General features: G+C 36.9%; 1 protein-coding gene and 1 non-coding gene across 5 annotated transcripts in view; both read left to right on the forward strand.

The window, feature by feature from the left end:
- Positions 1–19,848, forward strand: part of AP1G1 (adaptor related protein complex 1 subunit gamma 1) — an 80,514-nt gene that overhangs the window by 39,442 nt on the left and 21,224 nt on the right. For 3 of the 4 annotated variants that reach the window (XM_060130009.1, XM_060130007.1, XM_060130010.1), the window contains 8 exons: positions 4,888–5,029; positions 6,902–6,998; positions 8,176–8,252; positions 11,729–11,824; positions 12,287–12,367; positions 12,568–12,666; positions 16,325–16,380; positions 17,438–17,551. In XM_060130009.1, the coding sequence (XP_059985992.1) occupies positions 4,888–5,029; positions 6,902–6,998; positions 8,176–8,252; positions 11,729–11,824; positions 12,287–12,367; positions 12,568–12,666; positions 16,325–16,380; positions 17,438–17,551 (762 nt within the window). Of the gene's footprint in view, positions 1–4,887; positions 5,030–5,307; positions 5,451–6,901; positions 6,999–8,175; positions 8,253–11,728; positions 11,825–12,286; positions 12,368–12,567; positions 12,667–16,324; positions 16,381–17,437; positions 17,552–19,848 lie in introns of those variants that run through there. The other variant, XM_060130011.1, reaches the window with a different exon arrangement.
- LOC132510524 (small nucleolar RNA SNORD71) lies at positions 17,824–17,909 on the forward strand. Its single transcript, XR_009537330.1, has one exon. It is a non-coding gene; the product is annotated as a small nucleolar RNA SNORD71 (small nucleolar RNA).

Raw genomic sequence — 19,848 nt, forward strand, 5'->3', positions numbered from 1 at the left:
TGGGTGTTTGTTGCTGCACGCGGGCTTGCTCTAGTTGCAGCGAGGGGGGGCTACTCTTCATTGCGGTGGGCGGGCTTCTCATTGCAGTGGCTTCTCTTGTTGTGGAGCATGGGCTCTAGGCACGTGGGCTCAGTAGTTGTGGCTCGCAGGCTCTGTAGTTGTGGCTCACGGGCTCTAGAGCACAGGCTCAGTAGTTGTGGCGCATGGGCTTAGTTGCTCCGTGGCATGTGGGATCTTCCCTGACCAGGGCTCGAACCCGTGTCCCCTGCACTGGCAGGTGGATTCTCAATGACTGTGCCACCAGGGAAGCCCCCTCAGTATCTCTCTTATAATAAATTTCTCTTAGAAAGTTATGGAAGTTTTAGGGTTTCCCTGGTGGTGCAGTGGTTAAGAGTCTGCCTGCCAGTGCGTGCAGGGAACATGGTTCGAGCCCTGGTCCGGGAAGATCCCACATGCCACGGAGCAACTAGGCCCGTGCACCACAACTACTGAGCTTGCACTCTAGAGCCCGCGAGCCACAACTGCTGAAGCCCCCGTGACTAGAGCCCATGTTCTGCAACTAGAGAAGCCACCACAATGAGAAGCCCACACACCATAATGAAGAGTAGCCCCTGTTCGCCGCCAACTAGAGAAAAAGCTCGCGCGCAGCACAAAAGACCCAACGCAGCCAAAAATAAATAAATTAAATAAATAAATTAAAAAAAAAAGTTATGGAAGTTCTGATGGCCATATTTATTAAAGGTACTTTTTGGTTTGTTTTGATTTGGTTTTGGTTTGCCTGTTGGTTTAATCTCCTTTTTTAGATTTCTTTTTCATTTATAGTATTTCTGTATTTGACAGAAAGTAGAATCAGGGGGATATAGGTGATCAATTTGAAGACCCTGAACTCATGTATTTTGCTGTGGTAAAAATTATAATTTAAAATTTCCCAATGAATAATGAAAAATTTCAAAATGAGAATTATGATTGCTTGTAAATATAGAGTGTGTCATGTAAATACATTGACTCTGTGACTTAACTTGGGAGAATCTTCTTTTTGGCCTTGTAATAAATATTAATAATGAAAATACTAAGTTGATTCATTTATTCAACAAATATTTATTGTATACCTGTTGTATGCCAGGAGGTGTTATGAACTTTGGGGATGGAGAATGAAAAAAATGGACATAAATCCTTGGTGTCATGGAGGTTACATTTTAGATGTTTAATGTGACTTTACATATTTATTCTGGACAGGCCTCTGAAAGTTTCTTTAATTTTTGTTCTTACATGCTCTGTGCCCTTATTATTCAAGCCTTCAATCATATGTTGATAATTTGGCAGTTCTGCCTAGCAGCAAGTTCATATTAGAGACTTAATACCAAACTCAAGTATAGGTTTGTAGCTTGATAAAAATTGAAGAATAGGCATACAGGCAAATAAGGAACCTTTGTGTTTAATTTTCATGAGACCTAGCTAAGCCCCAAGTGAATTTAGGAGAGAGCTAATAATAGTTGGGAATTGATCTGGCACTTAAGTTTAAGCTCAGTTAAAGGACTTCGGATAATTCAGTTTTAAAAAAAAATTTATTTTATTTTTTTGGCTGCGTTGGGTCTTAGTTGCGGCACGTGGGGTCTTCGTTGAGGCATGTGGGATCTTTCATTGTGGTGCGGGATCTTCATTGTGGCGTGTGGTCTTCTCTAGTTGTGGCCTATGGGTTTTCTCTCTCTTTCTCTCTCTAGTTGTGGTGCATGGGCTCCAGGGTGCCTGGGCTGTGTAGTTTGCGGCACGTGGGCTCTCTCATTGAGGCACGCGAGCTCAGTAGTTGTGGTGCATGGGCTTAGTTGCCCTGTGGCATGTGGTATCTTAGTCCCCCAACCAGGGATTGAACCCGCGTCCCCTGCATTGGAAGGCGGATTCTTTGTTTGTTTGTTTGTTTTTTTTGCGGTACGCAGCCCTCTCACTGTTGTCGCCTCTCCCCTTGCGGAGCACAGACTCCGGACGTGCAGGCTCAGCGGCCATGGCTCACGGGCCTAGCCACTCCATGCATGTGGGATCTTCCTGGACCGGGGCATGAACCCGTGTCCCCTGCATCGGCAGGCGGACTCTCAACCACTGCGCCACCAAGGAAACCCTGGAAGGTGGATTCTTTACCACTGGACCACGGGGAAGTCCCCTGTGTGTTTTTTTAATCTTTTAATGAATGAGTTTTTTTTATTTGTGAGGTTTTTCGCATTTTGCTTATGGGGCATCATATGTACCAACAGTTTTTCTGTTTAATGATGAATGTTTACCTCATTGTTCATTGGCCTAGAAAAACTCTGACATTAATGATCTTGGAATTAAATCTTTAAAAATTAAATATAATACTTTAAGAGCTTGCATTATGCAAATATTCTTAATCATTGAAAAATGATTGAAGAGTCAACTAAGTACTCTTGGGAACTAGGACACTAAATGGTAAAGCCATAGTTAAGTTAAACTTTATCAGTAATTTTTATCTTAAATATTCAAATTGGTAGACAATAGCAAATCTGACTGATTGACACTTTACCTTCTGTTTCCTTTCCTTTCTTTGTTCTTCAGGGAAGCCTAAAACCATTTATTAGTTCATTTAAAATTAACCCCCCCAATAAATAAAAAGACCAATAATGAACCCATTACAATGTTAACAGAAATAAATTTTTTTATGAAAAACTATTTTTCAGAACAAGAACAATTTCAGTGAGAAGAATGGCATTATTTTACAATTTTGTAAATCTCTTTAATATCTAACCTAATGGAAGCTAGAAGCTAGATGCTCATATTGGCTTCTGCATTCAGTTTCTTATGTTACGTTTTGATTAAGTATATGAAGAAGATCTAGCCTTTTACAGATAATGTAGTTTAAAAAAGAAAGAGGACTTTAATAACCTTTCAGATTAACTATGGATAATGTTCTATGATGGTATATCACAACTCCATAAGTGGTAGTTTCTTTAGGGTTAATTACAATGTGGAGTCTGAAACCGTATCAGTGAAGTTTGGTTCTTTGTTATATTAAAACCCATTGGTCTGTCTTACACTTTGAATGAACCTTTTACTCTTGCATGCTTTTTAAACATCATGCTTAAGGCATTTGGAGAAAATTGGTTCACTGAGTTTTAGAGTATTGATAGACTGTCAGGTTCATGGTGGCAATAAAAATATTCCAAAATTCTAATTTTCACTTCAAAGCTTAGATTTTATCATTGGCAACAAATATTGTCACTTGTTGCTCTTGAAGTTACTTCAAGGTTACTTGGCTCTTCTTCAAGAAAATGTTTGGCAAATAATCACATCTTAATAATTACAGTTGTCAGTTATTTTTCAAATAAGAATGATGTTCATTTTAAAAGTAGCTACTTTGTAGTTTAGCTTGCAAATGAAAGAAATACACAAGTGCTTTTCTCTGAGATTGCCACTTTACTCCAGTATGCATCAGAAGTACTTTATGCATACTTTCCATTTTGTCACGCAGAATGTTAAAAAATGTGCACTCAAGAGTCAAGGTATATGGGAGTTCCCTGGTGGTCTAGTGGTTAGGATTCTGGGCTTTCACTGCAGTGGCCCGGGTTCAATCCCTGATCAGGGAGCTGAGATCCTGCAAGCCGTGTGGCGTGGCTTTAAAAAAAAAAAAAAAAAAAAAGAGTCAAGGTATAATAAAACTAATCATTTTTACTGCTTTGTCATGGGCAGTATTAAGTGAAACTCCCTCCCTCCCTCCCTTCTTTCACTCTTAAGTGTGTGGCAGTGTATTCAGTGACTACTATTACTTGGTGCCTCTGCCCTGATTTGTGCTAACATGCCATAGTTTTTCCCACCATTGCCTTTGCACTGTCAGTGCGGGTGTCAGTAAAGCTGACAAATAATGAGTTAGTATTGTGAAAATAGTTTATATTTCGTGGACCCCCTGAAACAGCCTTGGGGACTTCCAGAGATTCTTTAATCACAGTTTGAGAACCACTGAGCTAAACAATTTTTAAAATGCTCTTAAAGCTGGTAGAAGTAGCATAACTCAATAATTCAGCTTCTGAATGGTAAGAGTTGGTTATAATATGTAAATGAGTTTACTGGTTCAAGCTTTTAATATTTCAGCTTTTCTGAAAGTATACTTCAGGCTGGTTTAGAAATAATTTTGTACAGTAATCAATGCCTGTTAGAAATAGAATTTTTTGTATCTGTATCACTAGATACTGAGCCTCACTGTAAACATCTAGCTTAGTTTATGATGGTTTAATTAGCTATCTTTTTAGTTAGTAATTTTTTCTTCTTTTGAATAAATAAAAGTGTAAAAATTAATTTAACATCAAGGTTAATACTATATCATAAGATCAGAGACCTTATAGTATAGTATTTAGAGTATACAGTGTTTAAGTATAGAGTATATAGTATAGAGTGTTTCTGTTGTGATGTTTAAGTCATCTTAAATGCTCTAGCAGTAGAGATTGTTTTCTGATTTTTTTTTAAGGTTTTGGTTACTGTATTACTTTTTTTTGTAGTTAGTAATAGAGCATATTAAAATCTTTTAAATATACACTTGTGCTTCATATTCTGTCATTGCTAGTTTTTACTTTCAGTGGTTTGCTGAGTTTCCTAAAGAGAGTTGTCTTTTAACATCCAACAGATAGCATGTTGTCCAGTTTATGTTGCTTTGGTATTTGGGAACATTGGGTTGCAAGCATGTAGAACAGAATGTCAGTCAGTTTGCTGTGTTGTAATTTGTAATAAAGTTAGAATAAACACTTTTTGCAAAAATAATCCTAATAAATATTTTCCATATTAGAGAAATCATGAATCGTTCAGAGCTACCTCGTTAGATTGTGAAGCTTCTTCATGGGGAGCACCAGGCAGGGCATGTTCATTTCTGCCACCTTCTTTCTTTTGCAGTGATCTTAATCATAGCACGCAATATGTACAGGGGCTAGCACTTTGTACCCTCGGCTGCATGGGCTCCTCAGAGATGTGCAGAGATCTTGCAGGAGAGGTAGAGAAACTCCTGAAAACCTCCAACTCTTACTTAAGAAAAAAGGTAACTTTCAATGAAACCGAATGTATGCATTTGGATTAGGCAGTATTATGGAGATGAGAAGGCAGATTATTCATATTTGAAAGCTCAAATGATAATATAACTTATCTTTCCCTGTGCAGTAAATGTATTTTAAATGATTATATATGAATCAGTTGTTTATAAATCAAAATCATTTTTTATACTAATTTTGGAGGTGATTTTTTTTTTTTTTTTTTTTTTTTTTTTGCGGTACGCGGGCCTCTCACTGTTGTGGCCTCTCCCGTTGCGGAGCACAGGCTCTGGACTCACAGGCTCAGCGGCCATGGCTCACGGGCCTAGCCGCTCCGCGGCATGTGGGATCTTCCTGGACCGGGGCATGAACCCGTGTCCCCTGCATCGGCAGGCGGACTCTCAACCACTGCGCCACCAGGGAAGCCCGGAGGTGATTTTTTTTTTTATTGCTATTTAACTCTCCAATTAATAAGTGATTGTGAACACTTTAATTCTCTTAATTCGTCATTTTTCAAGGAAATGATTTATAAACAAGCAAATGTTATTGGACCCTAGATGGCATACCTAATTACTTCCTAAGTTACCTGATTCTAAACAGTATTAAACAAAGTGATAATGAACAGATCTTTACAAATTTATTTTAGTGCCCATGTCTTTGTATTAGGGCCTTTGAATCTTGGAAGTGCAGTTCCATGGGGACCTAGATAATTATTAGGGAATGATTTAGAACATACTTCCTAAAACTGATATATCTAAATGGAATAGTGATGGAAGACAGTGATCTTATTCACTTATTTGCTTTTATTTGTTGATATAAACATTTTGTTATTATTTTATTGTGCTTGAATCCTAAAACCTTCATAAACAAAGGGTAAAATTTAGGACTTTAGAAGTGAGTCACATAATATCGTCTGGTTGGCGTTTATTGTGCCTCTGTATTAATGGTGTGAGACAAAGCTGTTGAAAGGGCCAAGCTGTTTTCCAGGAACATGTACTGTTAATGATGGCTATAGACCAAAGCCAGTCTTTTCTCTTAAAAAATGTGTGGGCTGCTCTTGTTCAGAAAGATTAAATAAATATTAATAAAGATTAATAATTATTAAATAAAATAATTCCTACAGATTAGGAAAAAAATTGTTTCCCCCCACTGTAGCATGAGAAGAATTAGCTGAAATCTTTTCTTGTTAATGTATCTAAACTTTTATGTTACTCAATTCCAACAAATAGTAGTTATGGTTCCTTTTGCCAGGGGTGGGGGCGTTTAACCAAAATCAGTCTTTGAATGCCTTTCTTTCCTGTGAACAAGTTTCTTCAGTAGAGACTAGCTAACTGAGAGGCGTTTAACTAAGATCCTAAGTAACTTTCAAATGATTTTCTTGATTTCAGTAGAGAGTGACTTGGGGAAAGTATAGCTATTATTAAAAGCAGCAGCAGATTTAAAGCATCTGCAGTATATATATCTTTCAGTTGCATAATGTTTTTATAAAACCTTTTGGTCTTTTTACTCAGAAGAATGATTATCACAGATGGAAGTCTTTATTTTTTACTTTGCAAAACTCCACATAAATTATGTTTAGCATGTTTGATAAGTTTGTGTTTAACCATGGTCTAGTCGAGAAAGCTTTTGTCCACTTATTTGGTAATATATGACCGAAGAGACAGGTGAGTTAGAAGTTCTCGTTAATGCAATAAGTATAAGTTGGAAAGCCCTAACCAGTTAATAACTAATAAGTCTGATAATGATAAATAATAAATCTGATACCTAAGTCCTTTCTTTTTTCATGTAGGTGAACTAGTTGGTAAGGTTTTGTTGTTTATAAGATTGGTTGTCCTGACTTAATTGAAATAAATCTTCTTTTGTCCTTTTTATGTTTTTTATAGGCAGCACTTTGTGCTGTTCATGTCATCAGGAAGGTTCCTGAACTTATGGAGATGTTCTTACCAGCAACAAAAAATTTATTGAATGAAAAGAACCATGGTAATGTGATTTAGATGCACTCATGAAGTACTGAGGGAGAAGGGGAAAGAGAACAGGCTTCAGGCAGTGTTGGCCTTCTGTCTCATGCAGTAGACTCACCTTTCTACTGTGCTTGGACACTTTTCCAGGAAGGGCTAATGGGTTGAATCTCTCTTCTACTCCCATATCCTAGTTTTTGTAATTAGAGATTGATTCCTTTACAGTAAGCTTGTTGTTTTTCATTTCTGGTCCTCTTTTACTATATTAAAAATACTATATTAAGTAATAGTGTAATTACAAATGATCCTAGCCTTGATTTTCATGTGTAAAACCCTTTGATTTCCTGGCTATTTTATAATAGAAGAAAAAGTTATTTTTTTATTGCTTTGCCATAGTAGTGTAAGAGTTGTGAAACTACTTTTAGGTTACTTGTAACAGGAATTTGTAATGGTTACCCAGATATATTTTTATAAAGCTTGAGAGAAATTAAATGAAATGTGGCAGTTCTTTACCGAGCATTTTATTCTTATTTTGAAGTCAGTGAAACAAGTTCTGAGTGAAGAAAATTCTTGTGTCCTAAATGCTAAGAGAAAAAATGTTAACGTGTATTTAATTTGATTAATGCAGTCCTGTGCCTAGAAGACTCAAAATATACTTGTTGAACAAATGAATGTTTAGGGTACTTATTTATTATTTAGTGAAAAGTATGGTGTGATTCTTTTCACTCACTCTTGACCAAGCAAATTTACTTTGTCATTCACAACTACCTTGGGTTTTTCGTATATTTTATCTGGAAATTTAAAATCTTGGTAAGATTTTTCTTCTTGAAATAGCTATCAAAACTCAGCTAAGAGCTTATTAAGTCTGGAGCAGGTGATGTCCAGTTTATATTGACTAGGAGCATGTCTTTATGGATATTCTCAAATGTAGAGACATGTGTATTGGTTCTCATTTTTAGCAATTATTTTGGTCATATAACTTTAGAATATTCTGTTTTGATTGACATCACCAGTATTAAATCAGTAGGTATCTATTAATGCCTTCTTTGTATTCACCTCAATGCTTAGATTCTTTGAGAGATTAAAAAACAAAAATAGCAGCTATCCTTTTGGAATTGACCTTCAAAACTCAGAGCCCTGTACTATGAAGTTGAATAATATAGCCTCATTATTAGTTTTCATTGGTTCTTTTCTTTCAGGTGTCCTTCACACTTCTGTAGTCCTCCTCACAGAAATGTGTGAGCGAAGCCCAGACATGCTTGCACATTTCAGAAAGGTAGGTGCCATTCTGTTTATCTAAGCCTTTCTTGATTGAAAATGGCTTTCCTGAAAAGTACATGATTTTCTCACCTATGAATTTTCTTTTGAAAGAAAGCTGTGGAGCTGAATAAAGGACTTAAACAGCCCTGCTGTGTGGTAGGGCTGGAAGCCAGATTTAGGCATATAAGAACTGGCAATAGTGCAGTGTTTTCCCTTTCATAATAGAAGTCTTCTCTCATTGTTGGCAGACACACCAGTCTCTCACGTGCTTTATCTGCTGTTTTCACATTGAAGTTAGGAAATGTAGCCTGAGGTCAAATTACACACAGGAAGAGTGTGTTTGTGTGTGTGTGTGTGTGTGTGTGTGTGTGTGTGTGTGTAGTTTAAGGCAGGTAATTTTTTTTTTTTAAGGTGAAAACTGCAAACTGAAATTTGACATTACTTTTACCTAACATAGGGTCCCGCACTATTCATTTTACGCTGTGGTGACTCCGGTGATGGAAGTCTCTAGCTTTCTTAAGTCCCTCCCTCCCTTTCTTAGAGCATTCTAAAGTGGGAATTTTTTTCTCCACTTATGTTTAGAAGGGACTAGTAAGGAGGACTCAGAGAAAGACTGTTCTTTGGGTAATTACATGCATTTCAGTTCCTTTTATAGGGTGCTGATCACTCCATAAATTGGGCTTACTTTGTACTTTAGATCTAATGAAGCTCTAATAGCAGCTCTTTTTTGGGAGGCTTTTTTGCCCCCTTAGATGTTCATGTATTGATTAAATTATTATAAAATAGTATGAGGCCCGTATCTGTCCCTAATGCTTGCTTTGTATGTTTTGTTCCTGTTGTCTGTTTGGAATCCTGCTGTATGTTAGAATGAAAAGGTAAGAATTAACCCTCTTTTAGATGGTGCATGCTGGCATTAGGTCCTTAGTGGCTTTTGTGTATCCATCCACAAATGTGGCTTTTAAAAATATACTAATGCTGAAGTTGTGCTTAATACTATGTTATTTGTCCTAGCATTTTTGGCTAACTTCCTAGTCCAGGTTTTGTCTTGTCACTTAAACTCCTGTCTCCAAAGTCAGCCTTGGATTTCAGTTGCAGCCTTTCCTGATTTGTAAGCCTCCTTCTCTGCCTTTCCTTTGTCTTCACTTGAGAAACTTTGAGCAGCTTCCCATTGGTGATGGCAGTTCCAGATCAGTTTGGATCCTTGACACCAAACACTGCTTCTTCTTGAAGCAGATATTTTAGAGCCGTGTGGGTAACCCCATGCTTTAAAAAGCTCTGTACGTACTTCTGATCTTTCAGTTCAGTCTTAGAGCTTTAATTTCCCCCTTACTTGCCCTCAATCTTGCCTTGAAGTTTTGGAATATTAAAAGTTTTTTGAGGTAGAGTGGGTGGGCATCAACTGATTTTCATGGCTGCAGCCTTTCCCTTTGTCATTTTATTTTGTTTGTCTTGTCATCAGTTTTAGTAACTTGCATTTTTGTCAGAAAAATAAAGCTGGGTTCCAGGAATTTGTATGCAGAACACTTAGACATTTGTGCTTTTTGTCCCGGGGTGCTCTTATGTGGTGTGAGTTTAGTAGCTGAAGGAAAGAGGACTTCTCTGAGACAGAAACCAGATTTTTTAAAAAAAATAATTAATTTTTTTTGGCTGCGTCAGGTTTTAGTTGTGGCACGTGGGATCTTTCTTTGTGGTGCGCTGTCTCTTCATTGTGGTGCATGGGCTTCTCTCTAGTTGTGGTGTGTGGGTTTTTCTCTCTCTAGTTGTGGCATGCGGGCTCCAGGCTGCATGGGCTCTGTAGTTTGTGGCATGCGGGCTCTCTCATTGAGGCACGTGAGCTCAGTAGTTGTGGCACAGGCTTAGTTGCCCTGCGGCATGAAGGATCTTAGTTCCCTGACCAGGGATCGAACCTGTGTTCCCTGCATTGTAAGGCAGGTTCCTTACCACTGGACCACCAGGGAAGTCCCCAGAAACCAGATTTTAAAAAGTAATTGAGGATATGCATAGTACAAAAAAGGAGACCATTGGGAAGTATGCAAGGCGAGCTACTTTTTGTGCAGAGCTTGGTAATTAGATGATCCCGGTTTTATTACATTTTAAAGCAGTTTATACAGTTATATTATTCTGACCTCTAATATGAATCTGTCCACAGTTGACAGAGTTAATGAGGATTCTGTTTAGAATTTACAGGTCATTATAGCTTAGATTTGTTTTAATTTTGGAATTGTCCAAATTAGATTTTTGTTTAGGTGACTTACGAAGTGCTTATGGCCAAACTTATTTAAATTCCCACAGATTATGTTGTCTTGTATTTAGCAATAGACTTAGTGTTGTAAATGTTTTGAGTGTGTACCTTGGGCAGAGCTTGGCTTTTGTTTCAGTCTTGATCCCCTTTTAGAATTGGAGAGTAGGGAGGAATCCAGATACGATGAGAAAAAAATAATTGAGTTGCAGCAAAGTTGGGGCTGTTTTGACTGCCTCCAAAAGAGATAGGATTCAGTTCGCTTTGGACACTTCTTAATGTTAGGTGAGTAGAATTGTTTATATAGCTAAATTGAGTTTGTAGTTTGAGACTGGAAATGTTCTTATTGTGGCAAACATTTTGGAATAGGGTTTTAACCTTAAATGATTGATCAACAGAGTTTGAAATGAATGATAATATTTAAAGCATTTTTAAGTTCAGCTTGGGAGTAAAATTGCCTCTACTATGTGCTGTCAGTCAGTCTAATGGACAGAGTAAAAAGAAGAAGGGCATTCTGACCATAAGGAATGTATAGTTTCATCAGTGAGATAAGACAGGCAACAAATGTATAATTAGGTGCTGAAATTAAATTTTACCTAAAATTGTGTCATATGAGTTAAGAATAGGAAAAGGACATTATTCATGGCCTTGCTGTCTTCCTAAAGTGAAGGATACAATTTTTCATGTGTCTTTTCCACTTAGTGTTGGAGGCTTTTGTATTCCCTGTTGTTTGTTGGAAAAGGATATAACTAGCCAAATATTAAGAGGGGAGAATTTTTTTCTCTATTTGAGATAGTTTGTTTTAAGACTATAATTTTAATAAAATCACCAGTATTTTGGGTGTGATAACATTTTATATCCACATGTGTTGAATGTATTAAAAACTGAATATATTTGTGCAACCTTGGTGTGTCAAGTCCTATAGAAGTAGAAATGCAATATGCCCCATAGGTACCTGTTTTACTTGGTTCTCAGAGGCTTTCTAACCTACTGTTATTTATAGTACCTTTGCATGTATAACTCTGGAGTAAAAATATCTGGTTTGTTTTTAATTCAGATATTCCTTCTTGAGTTCTTGGCCAGAATACTCCTAAGTTATATTTATCAAACATCAACAGTATACTAGTATATTGTATCAGTAGAATTTGCTTGGACTCAGACCTTTGCATCCTTTTTCTAAGTCAAATTACCTGCCTATTCATGAGAAATTCTTTGATGTTCACTGTTTTTTGATGCATCTCTCTTCCCCCCAGCTTGTGCCCCAGTTAGTTCGTATTCTAAAGAACCTCATCATGTCCGGATATTCACCAGAACATGATGTTTCTGGGATCAGTGACCCCTTTTTGCAGGTGAGGTCGAAAGAAAGTTTTGGATAAATGATATATTTTGGAATAGATTTTTCCTTCCTCTTATGTTTGTTTTGGGTAGAGATTTGGTAGTTAATTGATTAAACTAATTACATTAACAAATGAATAGTGACACAATTCTGTGTGAGATTAATAGGATAAAATTATAGTTGTAATAGTCAAATCATATACTACATGGAAACTTGATTTACCAATATAATACTGCTCTGCAGGTGGTGGTATCCTTTGGCTGTGAAGTGTCAAAGTGTGGGTTGTCTAATAACTTCATTAAGACATAGAACCATATATAACTTCTCTAAAGATAATGTTTAAATTTCTTCTGTTTGAATTTTACCATTTCTGTTGGGATCTAAGACTTCATTTAAGTTATTTGAATTTCATATCAAGCAAAGTTCCTTTGTGCCAGGCGGAATTTGTTGACATTTGTCATATTTTGCACATTAGGTACGAATTTTGCGGTTATTAAGGATTTTAGGACGAAATGATGATGACTCAAGTGAAGCTATGAATGATATATTAGCACAGGTGAGTACTTAAACTTACATTTAAGTAAACACTCATTTTAGTAAAGCAAGGAGTAGAATGATTGTGAGTATATGGAGCAGTTTTTATTTGTGTTTTCTCATTGGTGGCTGTAATCAGTCACAAAATGTCTCCTGTTACCTCTGGATATTTTTTGGAAGCATTGTTTTGTCACTTTTGTAACACCCTCTGTGTCTTTTCAGGTTGCCACTAATACGGAGACTAGTAAAAATGTAGGAAATGCTATTCTTTATGAAACGGTTTTGACTATCATGGATATTAAGTCAGAGAGTGGACTGCGAGTAAGTCTTTTTAATCTTTTCTTCTCTAAACATTTTATTTAAAATAATTGACTTGGATTTTGGAAATGAATTCCATTTGGAAATTAATTTTAGTAAAGAATGATGCAGAATGTATAGTGCCTTTTTTTGGTATCTGAAGTATCATTTTCTCCACTGAAGGCTTAATATTGATTATAATAGAAATTGGAAGAGCTTAGGTATGGTTAGACACATAGATAATGTTAAGTGAAGGAAAATTTTCTTTCTTTCTCTTTTTTTTTTCTTTTTTGACCACACCATGTGGCATATGGGATCTTAGTTCCCCGACCAGGGATCGAACCCATGTCCCCTGCATTGGAAGCGGGGAGTCTTAACCACTGGACCGCCAGGGAAGTCCCAAGGAAGCATTTCTGAATGAGCTTTTTTTAGAGCCATGATTTGAGTTGGGCTCAATCACTTCAAATAAGACATGATATTTGAGTTAATTCATTTCTCTAAATTTTTATTTGAGAAATAAACACAAACTAAAAGAATTCAAACAGTACAAAAGGTATGCAGGGAGGAAGATGTCTGTCTGTAGCTTTCATGTGTAGACTCTCAATTTTTCTAGTGGGAAATACGGTTACCATTTTCTTTTTTTTTTAAACATCTTTATTGGAGTATAATTGCTTTACAATATGGTGTTAGTTTCTGCTGTTTAACAATGTGAATCAGCTATATGTATACATATATACCCTCCCTCTTGTGTCTCCCTCCCACCCTCCCTACTCCACCCCTCTAGGTGGTCACAAAGCACCAAGCTGATGCAGCTGCTTCCCACTAGCTATCTGTTTTACATTTGGTAGTGTAAATGTGTTAATGCTACTCTCACCATTTTCTAATGTACTTTTTTTGGAGATATTTTATCCATATTTAAATGTGTCTGTACATGTGTATTTCTTGTCTATCCCACTTTTAAAAACTTTTTATTTAAAATAATTTTAGACTTACACAAAAGTTGCAAAAATAGTTCAGAGTCCAATATTACCATTCGCTCAGCTTCCCCTAATGTTAGCATCTTGTATAACTGTAGTATAATTATCAAAACTAAGAAGTTAATATTGGTTCAGTACCATTAACCATATTACAGACTTTATTCAGATTTCACCAGCTTTTCTACTGATGACTAATCCTTGATCCCACATTACATTTATTGTCATGTCTCCTTAGTCTCCTCCAATCTATGACATTTCCTTCGTCTTTCCTTCATTTTTGTGACTTTGACACTTTTGAAGAGTACTGATCAGTTACTTTGTAGAATGTCCCTCAATTTGGCTCTGTCTGATATATTCTTTTTTTTTTTTAATATTTATTTATTTATTTGGTTGTGCCAGGTCTTAGTTGTGGCATGCGGGCTCCTTGGTTGTGGCATGCGAACTCTTAGTTGTGGCATGTGTGTGGGATCCAGTTCTCTGATCAGGGATTGAACCCGGGCCCCCTGCACTGGGAGCATGGAGTCTTAACCACTGCGCCACCAGGGAAGTCCCTGATATATTCTTTTTTTAAAAATTTTTTCTAAATTTATTTTTTGGCTGCTTTGGGTCTTTGTTGCTGTATGCGGGCTTTCTCTAGTTGCGGCGAGCAGGGGCTACTCTTTGTTCCGGTAAGCAGGCTTCTCATTGCAGTGGCTTCTCTTGTTTGGAGCACGACCTCTAGGCACGGGGCTTCAGTAGTTGCAGCACATGGGCTCAGTAGTTGTGGCTTGCGGGCTCTAGAGCGCAGGCTCAGTAGTTGTGGCAAATGGACTTAGTTGCTCTGCAGCATGTGAGATCTTCCTGGACCAAGGCTCGAACCCATGTCCCCTGTATTGGCAGGCGGATTCCTAACCACTGTGCCACCAGGGAAGTCCCCCCACCCCGATACATTCTTTTTTTTTTTTTGCGGTACGCGGGCCTCTCACTGCTGTGGCCTCTCCCATTGCGGAGCACAGGCTCCGGACGCGCAGGCTTAGCCGCCATGGCTCACGGGACCAGCCGCTCCGCGGCATGTGGGATCTTCCTGGACCGGGGCACGAACCCGTGTCCCCTTCATCGGCAGGCGGACTCTCAACCACTGCACCACCAGGGAAGCCCCCGATACATTCTTATAATTAGTTTGAGGTTATGCTTTTTTGGCAAGACTACCACAGAAGTGGTGTGCCCTTCTCAGCTTCATATCAGGAGGTACCTGCTATCTGTTTGTCTCATTACTGGTGATATTAAGCTTGATCTTTTGGTTAAGGTGGTGTCTCTCCACTGTATAATTGTTTTTTTTCCCTTTTGTAATTATAATATTTTGGAGGAAACACTTTGACACTATGCAAATATTCTGTTCTCCTCAGACTTTTACCTACCATTTCAGTACCCTTCAGAGGATCTTGTCTGCAACAGTTATTAGGGTGGTGTTCTAATGATACTGTTCTATTTCCCTCATTTTTTCCTCATTAAATAATTGGAATTCTTCTATAAGGAAAAACTCTCCCTCAAGAATTTATTCATTCTTTCAACCATTTATTAGTATAATAATTGCTAACCCATAGCTTTGTAAGAAACAAATTTACTAACTACACTACAGTATTTGTGTATAGTTCTTTTTGTCATCTGGGTTGTTTTGCACCTTACACATTTCATGTTAGGTGAAAACATTATGTTGGAACTAGTTTATATTCATGTATAGAGACCATTCTCATTTTTAAAAAGGTTGTGGTAGAATATTCATAACATAAAATTTATCATTTTAACCATTTCTAATTCTGTAGTTCAGTGGCATTAAGCACATTCACAGTGTTTTGCAACCTACACAGCCATTTATCTTCAGAACTGTTTGGCCTTCCGAAACTGAATCTACGTACCTATTAAACAATAACTCTCCCTTATCCCCTGTCCCCAACCCCTGGCAACCACCGTTCTACCTTCTATCTCTATGGATTTGCCTGTTCAGGACATTTCACATAAATGGAATCATATAATATGGGGTGTTTGTGTCCGGCTTATTTCACTTAGTATAATGTCTTCAAGGTACATCCATTTCGCAGCATGTGTCAGGATTTATTCTTTTTAATGGTCGCATAGTATTCTGTTGTATGGATGTGCCATAGTACATGTAGCAAATTTGCTATTAATGGACTCTCCTATCATTTGTGATTATAGATAGTGTTGCAGTAGATTTTTGTGCATATGTACAAGTACATTTGTCAGCTAAATTCCTAGAAGTGAAATTGTTGAAGCAGAGGATATAGTTTCATTTTGTAGCTTTTATTTATTTATTTGGCCGCACCATGTGGCATGCGGGATCTTAGTTCCCCAACCAGGGATCAAACCCATGCCCCCTGCAGTGGTAGCACAGAGTCCTCATCACTGGACCACCAGGTAATTCCTCATTTTAAATATTTATAGTTACTGCCAGGTTTCCCTCCAGTAAGGCTGTAACAATATTATTTTTCTGCTAACGATATAAAAACTTTAAAACAATCTTTCAGCAGAAGTAAAATATGGTTTTAGGAGTTTACCTTCAGAATTTTTTTTTGGCTAGCAATCTATAGAAGTACTAACTAAACTACCACCTTTAAATAGTTTGCACCTATCAGAGGCCAGAAAGTGACCCTTAAACAATATAGATATTTGATTTTCCTAAATTTTTAAGCTATGCTGTTTCTCTGTAGGTCCTAGCCATAAATATCCTGGGTCGTTTCTTATTGAACAACGACAAGAATATTAGGTAAGTCAACTGAAAAATGTCTTGTATCTGGCTGTTATAAACTCAGTGTACTCAAGAGTGACTTTGCTCAAGATCACACATGTATTGAGTGACATATCTAGAACTTCAACTCAGGATTTTTATTTTTAGTCTGGTCTTAAAACTGTTTTGATAAGAATTTAAATATTTGCCTCATGAGTTAAGTTTTAGTCCTGTTTATACGTTAGCATTAGGAGTCAGCAAACTTTTTCTGTAAGGGACCAGATAGATGGTCAGTATTTTAGACTCCATGGGCCTTAGGGTCTATTTGGCAACTACTCACCTCTGCCTCTTGGTGTGAAAGCAGCCATAGACTGTGTAAATGATGCGCATGGCTGTATTGCAATAAAAATTGATTTACCAAACCAGACAGCAGAGGGCTGGGTTTTTGCAGATAGGCTGTAGTTTGCTGACCCCTGCTCTAAATTAAGAAGAAAAATATAACATTTCAGTTGCAAACCTGGAACATGTTTGTGAACTCCAGCTACTTTTTTAAAGTAGATGAATTTATCAGTATTACCTTCTATTCTTTCTTGTCATGTTAACGATTGAAAAAATGTGGAAATAATCATTATGGTACCCTGAATTATCTTCTCCTTCCAGAAGAATTTTTAAATACTTGGATCATAAACTCAAATTTTTGCAGGTATCAAACAAAAGCAGAGGAAATGGTAAAATTGAAATAATTTCCTCTTGTGTTTTGGGGCTCAGGCAGCCTGAAAAGGCATACTATATACTTATTTTGTTGTACTATTTGAAAGAGTTTGGAAGAATCAAGTCAGTCACTTTTAGAAGTTTAAATGGAATTGACCATGAATACAAATCTAAATCCAAGGCTTCTGGTTGCCACAGCTTTAGATTATAGTATTTTTTATGGCTTTACTGTATTTCCATTTTACTCACTAATCTGTCTTGTCTTTTAAATATTTAACAATGTATGCTTTCCCTTAGTCATTGGACATCTTCTTTGTCGTTAAGCAGAGAATTATCCTGAATTTTACATTTTAATTCTGTTCTTCTGCAACTTTATGTCATCCAGATATGTAGCTTTAACATCTTTGTTGAAGACTGTGCAGACAGATCATAACGCAGTACAGAGGCACAGAAGTACCATTGTGGACTGTCTAAAAGATTTGGATGTCTCAATAAAACGGTAACAGATTATTGAAAATTCTGCTCCCCACCCATCACCTGATAACTTTGTAATAGTTTTGAGAGGGAGAATATAGACATTTATGTATTTAGTCATTATTTTCACAGAGTAAATCCTTTTTTTCGAAAGGATTGGCAGGGAGAAGTTTAGATTAATGAAAGAGGCCAGTACGGAATACTGAAGTGCACACTGAAGTTGTCCTTGGTTCTTTGATGAGTAAAACAGGTACAGATAAGCTGGGCATATGTTTACTCAACAGAGGTACTGTGTTCTGTGTGTTGGAGGATGAAAATACGGAGTGATCCATCGGCTGAGTGTTTTATCACAATGCTGAAACTCAAATTGCTGACAGCACACGTTTTCTCACAGTACTTCAAAATGCTAGAGGCGGCCGTGTTTCTTTAGAACAGTGCATCTAGGAATGACTTTTAGGCAGCACATAGGACTTAGAAAAGGCATGTATATTTTTTCCTTGGTGTAGTAATTCTACTGGTTCTCATCTTAGAATAACTGTAGTTGTTTGTAAAACCTAGTTATAGTTGGCCTCAGTGAACTTTTGGTTTACTGTTCAAACCAGAAAAAATTAGATTTGAAATGATCTCTGAAACTATTCACTTAACAAACATTCATTGATAATTGTGTTCCTTTTATTTGCAGAGAACAGGTGCTAAGTGCTTGGGCAAACTAAAGATAAGACCTAGAGTCAGTAATAACAACTTTTACATAGTGCTTTGCAGAGGATTTATAAGCACTCTCTCAGTTGGTTCTCAGAGCAAGCCAGTAAGAGAGAGTAGGCAATTACTTCTATCCCCAATTAACAGATTAAAATACAGTACCAAAGGAATCAAATGACTTACTCCAAACCTTACCCCTTGGACATGGCAGACGTGGGAATAGAAATCAGACTTTCTGACTTCTATTGTGTTGTTTCTGTATAGCTCATGACTGGGCTTTGCATTTCAAAAGTAAAACCTGGGTCTCTTTGACAGGTTATATAACAGTAGGAGCTTAGACTCTGGAGCCAGAAATCCTCATTTCAAATCCTAGCTCTGCCCTTAATAAACTTTGTCTAGTTACTTAGCCTTCCTGTGCTTCAGTTGTCCCATATGCAAAATGTGGATACAAGAGCACCCACTTCAAAAGGTTATATGCAGGATTAACTGGATTAACGTATGTAAAGTACTTAAGCACTGTGTAAGAATTAGTTATTATTGCATTTCTGTAAGGATTGAGTTTTTGTTGCTTGTAGATTAACTAAGATGAAAGTATTATTAAATTGGGATTTTTGAAAGTTAATTATATGCCATGCTTGACATTATTGACCAAATGTGAAAAGATGCCTGTCATAACCTTATAACTTTTATATGTAAAACATGTCCATATTTGCCTTCATTACCAAATTTGATAGGCGGTTTTAGAAACTCCTATTTGCTCTCATAGCACATACCCTTTTTTTCCTTTTCATGGCTCTTATTCTCTTTTTCAGTTTTTTTCCCAGCTTTATTGAGATATAATTGTGTAAGTTAAAGATGTCCATCACATTGACTTGTCACACTTATCTATTGCAAAATGATTATCACCGTAGCATTAGTTAACACCTGCATCCTATCACATACTTACCATTTCTTTTTCATGGTGAGAATATTTAAGATCTATTCTCTTAGCAACTTTCAAGTATATAATACATTGTTATTAACAATAGCCATCATGCTATACATTAAATCTCCAGAACTTATTCATCTTATAGGTGGAAGTTTGTGCTCTTTGACCAACATCTCCCCATTTTTCCCACCCGTCAGACCCTGGTAACCACCATTCTAGTCTCTGTTTCTATGCATTCAGCTTTTTTTAGCTTCCACATATGAGTGATAGTGTACAATATTTGTCTTTCTCTAACTTACTTCACTTAGCTCTCAAGGTTTGTTTTTATTCTACTCTTCTATGTACCTTTTGATGTAAACTATGTTACATCATCTTTGGACTAAAGTGGATGTAATAAAAGGAGAGTATGGTGACTATATATCATGTTTTTAATGAATAACGCAGAGGTATTATCATTGGGTAATAATTTTGTTGCCTCTCTTTTTGAGCCTTTTAAGTATTCTAAATTTCAGCTTCATAGATTAGATTGCTGAACTCAAACTGCATTTTTGGTCTTTAGTAGTATATCTCTTGGGGATTTTTGAAGAAAAGTGTTGATGAACGTTCAAAATAAATTTGATAACTTTGGTTATCTCATGTGCAAAGATTGGGATCATAAGATCATGCAAAGACATCAATACATCCACTAGTGCTTG

This window comes from Lagenorhynchus albirostris, chromosome 19 (assembly GCF_949774975.1).
Source record: "Lagenorhynchus albirostris chromosome 19, mLagAlb1.1, whole genome shotgun sequence".
NCBI lineage: Eukaryota > Metazoa > Chordata > Mammalia > Artiodactyla > Delphinidae > Lagenorhynchus > Lagenorhynchus albirostris.